The 10,550-nt window shown below is 40.3% G+C and overlaps 2 protein-coding genes across 4 annotated transcripts; both read right to left on the minus strand.

Annotated features, from left to right (window-relative positions):
- Positions 1-71: 71 nt before the first annotated feature.
- LOC124481475 (cellular retinoic acid-binding protein 1) lies at positions 72-4,979 on the minus strand. Of its 3 annotated transcripts, none has more exons than XM_047041417.1 (4): positions 4,789-4,979; positions 2,853-3,031; positions 2,549-2,662; positions 72-331 (listed from the first exon to the last, which is right to left on the minus strand). In XM_047041417.1, the coding sequence occupies exons 1-4, from the start codon at positions 4,856-4,858 to the stop codon at positions 281-283; spliced, it is 414 nt and encodes a 137-aa protein (XP_046897373.1). In that variant the 5' UTR covers positions 4,859-4,979; the 3' UTR covers positions 72-280. The 3 variants fall into 3 exon arrangements, with proteins under 3 accessions (XP_046897373.1, XP_046897372.1, XP_046897371.1); XM_047041416.1 differs by lacking the exon at positions 4,789-4,979 and adding an exon at positions 3,915-4,103; XM_047041415.1 differs by lacking the exon at positions 4,789-4,979 and adding an exon at positions 3,733-3,909.
- Positions 4,980-7,775: 2,796 nt separating this feature from the next.
- On the minus strand, positions 7,776-10,449 carry LOC124481623 (solute carrier family 25 member 44-like). The gene is made up of 4 exons (XM_047041737.1): positions 10,196-10,449; positions 8,937-9,605; positions 8,678-8,805; positions 7,776-8,316 (listed from the first exon to the last, which is right to left on the minus strand). The coding sequence occupies exons 2-4, from the start codon at positions 9,562-9,564 to the stop codon at positions 8,125-8,127; spliced, it is 948 nt and encodes a 315-aa protein (XP_046897693.1). The 5' UTR covers positions 9,565-9,605; positions 10,196-10,449; the 3' UTR covers positions 7,776-8,124.
- Positions 10,450-10,550: the final 101 nt, after the last annotated feature.

Consider the following 10,550-nt stretch of genomic DNA (forward strand, 5'->3'; position numbering starts at 1 on the left):
ACATTCCTAAAGAGCCTTGAATAATGCTATGCTCCAAACAGTTTTTAATGAAAATGAGCTAGAAGAGAATGAACAACGCACACAGTTATTTTTTATTTCCATCACTGAAAGCACGTTAAATACATAACAGAATACATGTTACGGTCAGTCGCAAATGATTATTTTGCATAAACATCTATAGGTTGTTAACTATTTTGAGAGAAATGTTGTTGGATTAGATGATTCTGTTTTGCAAGCTTTGTTATTGTGGTGATCTGTGCAGGTAGCTCTTTCTGATCTGCTACTCTCGTAAGTAAATTCGTGTGCACACAATGTCATCTGCTCCAAAAGTCTGAAAAGAGGTGAGGGAAAGAACATGGTCAGTATATGATATATAATTTCATATTCCATTTAAGAACATTGTTTAAGCTTCAGACTGTGCAGCCTTAAGATGCTACATGGAGATTGTACACCTAGTATTTACACATTCACATTTGTTCCCATTGGACACCACGCAGTTAGTCACATGGCAGTTGGTAAAGAACAGTGCAGTCGCTGTGAATGAATGAACGCACGAGGAAGAGCGGGGGGGGGAAGCGTTGGAGAGGTGTGTTGCAAGGGGTTGGTAGTCAACCCTGCAAGATGCATGGGTGTTTCAGAATACTGACAAAACTGCATCTGAACTTCTACCAGCTCCAGAAATATTATCCCAGAACATGGGTTAGAAGCAGGGGCGGTTCTACACGAGGGCCTACAGGGGCCAGTGCCCCTGTAAAAATATCCCTGGCCCCCCCTGAGCTGACAATTTTTTTTACACTTTTCTTTTAGTAGTCATCATGAACTGAGAAAGGGACATTGCAGTCTTTTTTGCTCAGTAAATAAAAAAAGTTAGAGAAACATAAGGTATTGAGCCAGAGGCGTTTGCATGATTTCAATGTAAAGCAAAATTAAAGTATTTAATGTTTAAATATAATTTGTTCCCGTTTTTTATTGTGCCCCTCTGATTAAACACTGGCCCCCCCCAGTAAAATGTGTCTAGAACTGCCACTGGATAGAATAGAGGGAGGACAAAAAGATCGCTCGCCTCTGAAGAATGGTGGCAAGAAGAGTCCATCTGCCGTCGGTTGGGGCGTCCAGGGAGACATTAAGGCGCGGTGCGTCAGAGACCATCGGCATTTCCCCAACAGAACATGATCAATGAGGCCCATTACTGCAAGGAGACTTGGGCGACAGCCAGAAACCCCCGCCCCCTTTGCACTGTTGTTGGTATGGTCCTGCATCAGTCATTTATGACTTCCATTTTTCGGAAACGTTGGACATTTTCTTAGTTTCAAATCTAAAGCATAAAAGTTCTATAAAAATATATTTGTTATTCTGTTATTGTAGAAGACCAAGTTCAAATGTAGCCTATCTTCCAACTTATTTTCACATTGCTTCTAGATCCCAGTGTTTTTTGTATGGGAATCACTCATACATAGAATAACTCATAAATGGTTGATCTAGGAATCAAGCCCATAAGTTCAAAGTTTAACTGTGCCATGTCTATTGAAGAGTGAAGACAGCTACAACAGGACACGAGGATCTGAATTATTTCACTCATGTAAGGGTCGTGTATTTATTTTTTACCAATGATAATTTGTTATGGTTTACAAATGTTAATTATAACTCAATTATCTAAAATGATTCACAAGGGCTCCAAAAAAATACAGTGGTTGCAATTCCTTTAAAAAAAGACAACAAATGAATTAGGGTTGCCTTGATTTCTAATGATAAATGGATGACGACTTGATATTATGTGAAACAAGAAGAACATTTTGAAAAGTTTGGCTTCACAAAGCAACAGGCATTTGATCTGCTCTCTCCCTTTTTACCAGACTTCCATCCAACATGACCTCAAGGCCATATCATATTACTTATCAATCCAATATGGACTAAAGTACACACCCTTATGTTGGGTGGGAAAATGCTGTATTTTCTTGTTGTTCAAAGCCCATTTTTTGTTGTGAAGCCCCTGCATTTTTTTAAGCATTACTTGCAGAGGTTTTCCCCTCAATTTTACACTATTAGTTGGAGTCAATAAAGAGACTGTCCTCATCACATAAAAATGGAAGGATGCAGTTATTGGCCTCAGTCATTCTGTTCCCTTTGGTCTGTGAAACAAAACAGGCCAGATGTTTACAAAAAGCACATGGCTCTTGGTAATATCACAGCCGGTGCTGGCAAACGTGAGGTGTTTTTGATGGAATCAAGAACATCCAACTCTTTGTTAGAGGATAGTTAAACAACAAACGTATGGTTGTGTAATATCAGCCTGGGTGTGTACACCTCAAAGTATTCATTGAAAGTCCCACTGGAGTTTTTACAGAGGTGTTGTAGAAACTCTGTCCAGTCTGGACTATGAAACTTTCTACAACATTCCTTAAAAGGTTTTGTTCAATTTAGGCAACCTACACAAGTGTTTCTCATTTGGGTGCAGTAGAGGTGCAATTATCAATTGTTTATACAGTATTCTGTAGACCGGTGTATATGGTTTGTTAAAGAGAACTATGAAAACCAAGACGTTTCTTACCAGTATGAGTTCGTCTCCTTTCAGTTCCCGGGTCCAGTATGTCTTGGGGCCATTTCCATCCAGAAGGGTTTGCCTGCAGTGCATTTTGCTCTCGGTCTCCCATGTGGCAAGGCTCTGGGCAGAAGTGCAAAGCATGAGTATGACCCAATATAGAAAATGTGGTCTGTGTATATCGATATGATTGATTGGTAATAGCTGTGTAAAGGGGCACAGTTTCAGTAATTCAGTCATGTTGCATCAGACATAAAAATATAGTGTCTAGATTGGTATAATTGCAAACCGTCTTCTCTAGCCCAGTGGGTACCTTGCACTTCCTGCCATCAACAGTTTCCTCATTAAATTCCTGGCCAATGACAAATGTAATCTCTGTGGTGCGCACAGTGGTGGAGGTCTTGATGTAGAACTGCTCGCCAGTCTGCCTGATCTCAACGTGGGGTTTGGAGGCCGCTGCCACAGCCACCTTTCTCAGCATAGCATTCACCCCTGTGAAGTACAGACAACATTTTTATATTTAACTAATTTAGCTGATGATGTTTTACTAATGCAACAAATAAATCATGCATACAGCAAGCACAGCAGATAATCAAGGATCAGAAGTGGACAGTGATTTCAGTGTTTAATGCCATGGAACAATCGGTGCACACAAATGCAATATCTGTTAACCTGAAGTGAGCAGGGCGCTCTGGTGTCTCACTGGGTAGAGAGTCTCCTACATGGGCTAAATCCTTACCGCAGTGGCCCGGGTTTGATTCAAGCCCGGGTCGTTTGCTGCATGTCTTCCCCTACCCTCCCCTGCCTTTTCTGTCTGTCTTAAACTGTCTCTATCCAATAAAGCTGCCAAGCATAAAAATTGCCAACATCAAAAGGGTAATTCAAACCCTACAAAGCAGACCTATATTGCAGCATTTGGAAATACTAGGTGTGCATGTTATGTATCTTACCCAAAGCAAAGAAACAAATGCATCGGTCCATAAAGTGGCAACTGTGAAGTAGCCTCACAAAAAAAACTTTTCAAAAGTAATTAGTCAATGCATTCTACCTAGGTTTGCAAACATTTAGATGACTACAAAATAAGCCATAAAAGATATTAAAACACTACTGTCAGTTCGATTTTGGTATTTCATACCAGATTTTATAAGCCTCTATTTCTTCTCATTTCATCATGCAGAGATGAATACAGTTACCACATTTTTGTCTGCTTCTGGCGCCATGGAGTGGAACAAAAGAGATTTAAATTCCCCTTCTAAACATGAAATGTATCCTCACAAGAAGAATGGAATGCTTAAATAAAAGTAACTTCTTCATAACGTTGTAGAACATGATGGATATTCCTCCTGAGAAATGATTGCAGCAATACAGTGTTTACCTCCTCTGTCATAGTCACTGTACAAACAACTGGATGAGAAAATGTCGGTCTGTGCCCCATTTATTTCCCAAATTCTGCTTGTTTCCTATTCCTCAAGTACTGCTGGGCCAATACTAAAGCCTTATTGTTTCCACTGCAATTAAAACTGGTGTACAGTACTTGAGTTTCCCAAGGAGGGGATTTCAATCTTTCCGTTATTTTATTTTCTTTCCCTCACATCTTTGTTTGACGATGAAAAAAACAAATGATGATGCCGGGGAGTTTTGTCTGAGCCAATAAGTAGGCTAGACCTTGGGCTCAGGGAGAGAGATCTAATTTTGAGTCACAAGAGACAAATTGGAGAAAACAAACACAGTGAATTGTCTCACCCATTCAGCATCCATTTCAACTGAAATGGTGCTGGAATTATTTGAAGGCAGTAAAGGAGAAAATTGATAATTCCAAATGATTTGCATCACCAGCAAAAAACCCATGTAGGATATTTTATGCCCATATTGTACACAGGGCATACTTTTGAGTTTGTCCCTGCATGGAATCAAGCCCATAGGAATGCTATGCATCTGCCATTTGAAATAGTGATTATAATAAGGGAACTTAAGTTACTCTTAGTTCTGACCATTGAGCGACAGAAACAGAGAACGACTGAGAACCAGAGACAGAAATAGGAGTTAAAAAAGAGAAAGGGAAAACAGTTTAAATATACTCAAATCAAATTGACAAAACATAGCGTATTGAAAACATCTATAACTACTGTGTTGAGCAGACACATTAAGGTATCAAAAACACAGTCAACCAATGAGCCCTAGACATTGTGGTAAAGATTTAATTTGATCTCACCTTAAAATGCACAGTAATTGAAAGTATTTAGGCTTACCAAGGGCTTTCAGCAGATCATCAAAATGTTCACTGCTCTTCATTTTCCAAGTGCCGGCGAAATTGGGCATTTTCTTGGGGTGGCTGAAGATGTACCTGCCTGTGTCTCTTCTCCTCTTGATGTAGTCTGAATGCTCTCTTTCTGCCTCCTCGCAGTCTCTTCCTCTCTCTCTCCTTGTGTAATGATCCTTCACAGTGTGCCTCTCCCTCGCTTTATCACCCCCCCCCCCACTCTTCTCACACACACACACATTTTCTCTGTCTCCGACTCCCTCTCTTTCCCTCTTCCTCTCTTTATGGCTCTCTATTTCTCCCTCCTTTTTTCCTTCATTCAGTCCCTGGTTTTCTTCATTTTTCCCTGTTCATTTATATCTCTCAATGGTCAGAACTGAGTGAGTTAAATACCCTTGTTCTAATGACTATTTCAAATGACATGCAAAGAGGTTTAGATGGGCTAATTTTCAGGCTGTAATATAAATGGAGCCATAGCATATTCAAGTGGACCGAGTAAAGCCGAATGATGAGGCCATGATCATTGATGTATGATGTCACCACATCAATAATGCCACATTGCATACAATATGGCATTATTGCTGTAGAATGTTAATGGGAAAATTATATTTCATGAAACATATTTGAATGAGCCATTGTGGCAGTGAATTCCCCTTTATTCCCCCCTAATGATGGAATGTAAAGTAAACATTTCCCCTTTCTTGCAGATTTTTCTGCTTTGTTCAGATAAGGCAGGGCTGAAAACCAAGCTTACCAGGCTTTTTATGAATTTCCCATAAAGGTAAAGTCATTGGCCGGGTTTCCCAGATTCGTTAAAAAGCTCTTAACGCTAAGAGCTTCTTAAGAGCGTTCTATAGCGCTCTTCGAACGTTCTTAAGAAGTTATTGGCGTTAAGCGCTTCTTAACGAATCTGGGAAACCTGGCCATTGTCGGTTCAGCTGTGTACTCCCCAAAACCTATGAAGCACTGCAGCTCTTGAGAATAAGTGGCCCACCCAAGCACCCACACATTTCCCCCACCACCACTACCCAAAGTCTGACTTGTTCTCTGTCTCCATGCCTCTTCATCAGTCACTTTGACCGAGTGCCTTTCAGACAGTGGTTGATGAGACTCAGGAAGTCTCTTTTTTTTTAAGGGCTCCATCTAGTTCCCAATGTTTGCCTCAATTTGTCTCATTAAACATCTAATTGTTTTCAGCCTGGCTTGCTAATTTGCATTCTCTTTTTTTTTTTAAGCCCCCCAAAAATAAGAAAAACTGCACGAGGCAGAGTGAAAAACATCATCTGACCCACCGTGCTAATAAACAATGTTTGACATGTCTCGGATGAACTGTCCCAGGTGCATATTTTTTTCAAAACACTTTTTTATATTGCTTGTGAAAGACAACTCATGGATTACTGTAAATGCCACAGTAGCACATTTAAAGGACATCTTTGGAGCATGCCAACTCAAACAGTGCATGTGGGTTTCATTGGGCAATTGATTCTGTGTAGAGTCTGGGGTGTTTTTCTTCCTAAAATAAGTATGCCTTTGTCATTTCATTTTCAGAAATAGTTGAAAGTGGAGTGATATTGGAGGAAACCATTTAGATTGGATTATAACTAAGTTGACTAAGTTCTAAAGTAGACAATCTTTCTTACCTATTGACTAGCTAATTGAGACATTTAGTTATACATGTATGACCTCTATTTATCATAACATCAACCATTGATATTGACCGGGTTTCCCAGATTCGTTAAGAAGCTCTTAACGCTAAGAGCGTCTTAAGAACGTTCTAAGGGCGCTCTCGAACGTCTTTTAGTTGGATAAAAAAACACATTCCAAGAAGTAGTCCTCATTCAAGTCAAATTACTCCCTTGCTCTCTTGGTTAAGTATTTCACAGAGCAAGTTTTCAGAGGAGAAAATGATCCATTACGAGTGAAAATGACCCAGGGTCATTTTTTCCCACTGAAAATGGTGTGAGAAAAAGAGAAACGTGTTGGAAATATATATTTGAGGATTGGTCATGATATTAACTTACCACAGTATCCACAATATCTACTACAGCATCAGCTTTGCTAATGCCCAGAGAAAAGCAAACGGATCAGTTCCATGTGGTTGTGTAGATCCAACCATAAGCTTAAACTATGAATGCATGGAAAGTGTGTTTGTGGAAAAGCATTAGAGATGAACACTGGCGTGATAGAGATATCCAATGGGTGCTCTGTCCCTTTTAAATGGTCACTCAAATTCAATTTATTTACAAAGTCTGTCTAAAAATCATCACAAAATATTATTATGGCCTCAATTGTCATTTGATCTATATCAATATTACAGAAACTACTTGAAAGGGATTTATGTAAAATACTATATTTTTGTGGTTGCTAAAAAAACTACAACTGCATTTGAAGCCCAAATAATCAGACTTAATTCACACTGATTGCACTCCAGTGATTTACTGGTACAATACACAAAATCACAACTTGTAATTTCTTACACCTAACACTCCATTTGACATGGTTTCCTTTACAGAGTAGTTTGCTGGTGATCCATAACATTTTTACTTTACCAATGTTTTTGTTATCAATGCAGCAATGGTAAGTATTAAGTTACGTATAGAATTTGAGTTTCGAAGTGGAAACCTATTAATTTCCCTGCTTCCTTAAGTGTGTATTCATTCTTAATTCTAAAATACTGCAATTATTCAGGCAGGCATGATACTATACCACCATTTTTTGCATGTGTCTCATCCCTGGTAAACAAATAACCAAATTGTAAAAACGAATTTTTCAAGACTGGTGACTTCTCTTCCACAGTAAAAAGGTTTGGTGCAAAGTGAACTATATTGATCTGGTATCTTTGAGACTCCTCAGGCACAACACTTCACTAATTCTACCACCAGGGATGTGTCGGGAGATAAATGGTTACATTGGGCAGCTACAAGTTTACGTAGATACCCTATAGTTGCATACAAATGTTAAATGTACGAGATTCTGTTTCACATTTGGGGTATCCTTAAAGTAGATGAGCCACTATGGAGTCACATACAGATTATAATCCAAAATGGCAGAGTTATTACCCCACAGTAATACAACTCTCCACAATTTACTAAAAAGGCAACCATTCAAAAAAGGCAAAAATTAATTTACTTAATTAAAAGACAAGGAAGCCATAATGAAGGAACAGAGCAGGGAGATTCTGGCTCATTTCCATTTTGGCCCCTAAACCTTCAATCTGCAGCTATTTTAGTTTCTCCCGTCCAATCCTTTTATGTATGTGAGACCACCTCTGGATGCAAACCCCTGGGGCCAAAATGGAACTGTGCTGACATCAACAAAGTGCCTTCTACCAGTGTCTAGAGTCCACCAGTTCTGGTCGCAAACTCAGTTTCTTTAGGGTCTCATATCCGACCACCATGACGATTGCTGTGGGAGTGGAGGATATGATGCGAGCCGACAGGCCTTTGGTCATCCCCCAGAATCCCTCCTCAACTATCAGCTGCTTCAGCGTCTCAATGACGGAGGTCCTGCCTTCAACCTGTCAAACACACAAAGACTGTAGTCACAAAATTACCAGCCAATTAAGCAACATTTGTTTAAGATATTTGTGTTCAATGTCTGTTAAAGGCTTTAAATGCAAGTAGTTTTACAGAAAGAAAACTTTGAAATATATGGAAATTGTTCAATAGTTTTTTCCAATATGCCAGTGTGATGGCAATTGGATAAATGAATCACGCCTGAATTAAGGCTGTTATCCATCTTGCTACAGGACGTGGAGCAAACACTGAGACAGACTAGAAGTTGACAACCAACATTTGCTCTTTTGGTGAAAGTGTCAGGTGACAGTGACACCCCCTGGACTTGACCAATCTGCCTTTTCTTAAAATACTTAATTCTACCTGTACTCTAGCTCTAACCACATCCATAGGGTTGGTGACAGTTGATGCAGTTGCAGCAGCAAGTGGTCCAGCCATGGCTTGCAGAATCAGATGAGGGCAGTCACTGGGTGCCATTTTGGAAAGCTGTTCTGAAAGTCATTGAAAAACTCAGTATGATGAATTTGGGGTAAAATGCTTTAAAAATAATGTTCATAAATATATGTATCTAGAAATGGATTATACTGCAACAATAAAAAGACAGTACACCAGCTCGTTTTACCTGCATACAAGTGATAAAAAGGCCACCAGACGGCACTATTAGGGATGTAAGTCAGCAGAGAGGCCACATATCCCCTGTAAAAACCGCGAAAGCCATCGGCAGCAAAAATCTGCGCAATTATGTCCCTGGTTTGGCCAAACGTAATTTTGGCCTTTCCACCTTCCACTCTGGGCTTGATCCGGAAGCGAGTCAGGTGCTCACCTTGTCCCTGCATCATAAGCTGCTGAGAAACCACATCAATTGGGACAGTGATGCTCTGGGCGACCAGGGAAGCTGAGCCGCCAGCCACCAGTGACTTTATGGTATTGTCATTAGAATAGTTGGAAACATACTTCCTGACCAACTCATAGGTTGTGATGTATGCCTGGCCTGATATTAGCGTGAAGGTATTGACCATGAATCCTCGGTAGAGGCCCCGCACTCCCTCCGAGCGCAAGATCTTAAAAAAGGCATCAAAGGTCCCATTGTAAAGTGACTTGCCCTTTTGCACTTGTAGCCGGGTGCGTATTAGGGTGGCGGGGTATACCGTGGCCCTTATGGACATGGTCATGAACACCCCAAAAGAGTAGAACTTCCTCTTGTCAAGGTCCTCCCATTCGATGATCTGTATGTTCCTCTTCTGTTGCATCCTGCCTCCCAGAGATGCCCCTTCATCAGACTAGCAGCACTCTGATGAGAATAAGAAAAATGGTCAGCAGCCATTTACTATGCAAGCTTCTGCAGTGACTACAGACAGACCTGTGACCATTGGTTTGTTGTTATGCTGGACAGCTGTTGAATCAAAGAGAATTGTCATGAACTGCTGAACGAGAACTATTAATATGACCACAGTTGGCCCGCTATTACGTTACACTGTACCTAGGCCAGTTTATGGTTTTGAGACACTATTCACAACGTAAGTCTGTCAGTGATCAGTGACTGTTATGTAACGCTTCCAGCAACCTGGTTTACGTGATACTTTCATTCGCTAACTAGCTAACCTAGCTAGCCCAGGTCACACAGGACAAAATGTTCTGAAAGCTGACACACAGTACCAATCATATAAGGAACAATGCATATTGGAAGTTACTTTTTGACCTAAAAAAACCGACAAGCAGAATGTAATCGGGTGTTCGATGCTGTGTAGCTGGCAAGCTATTTATTTTGATATTAAAGCTAAACATTAGCTTTGCAGATGTAATGGCCTAGCACGGGCTTGTTCGCCGAGCTAGCTAGCTAAATGGCTAATGTTAGCCAATGGTCACCCAAGCAAAACTTACCTTGTTGGACAGGTGTTTACAAAAATGGTAAGGTCATCATCAAGATTAATATGTCATAGCTATTACCGCGTGATAAAACAACAACTAATTTGAAGAGATTCCCCACAGATGTAGCTAAATGTTATGACCGTAAGACGTCTAGTTAGCCTAGCTTGTTTGATTGCTGCTAGCTAGTAGTGTTCCTGTTCTCCCATCAAATGTCATGCTGCTGATCAACCAATTGCCAACAGTAATACCGACATAACTGCGGGTGGAAGGTTATCATAAGGTACGTGTCCGGATCATAGACTGTATGGTCCGGATGTCAATGTATTCTGACTAATGTAACTATTAGCGATTTATAATATATGTCGTT

Source organism: Hypomesus transpacificus, chromosome 19, assembly GCF_021917145.1.
Source record: "Hypomesus transpacificus isolate Combined female chromosome 19, fHypTra1, whole genome shotgun sequence".
Taxonomy (NCBI): Eukaryota; Metazoa; Chordata; class Actinopteri; order Osmeriformes; family Osmeridae; genus Hypomesus; species Hypomesus transpacificus.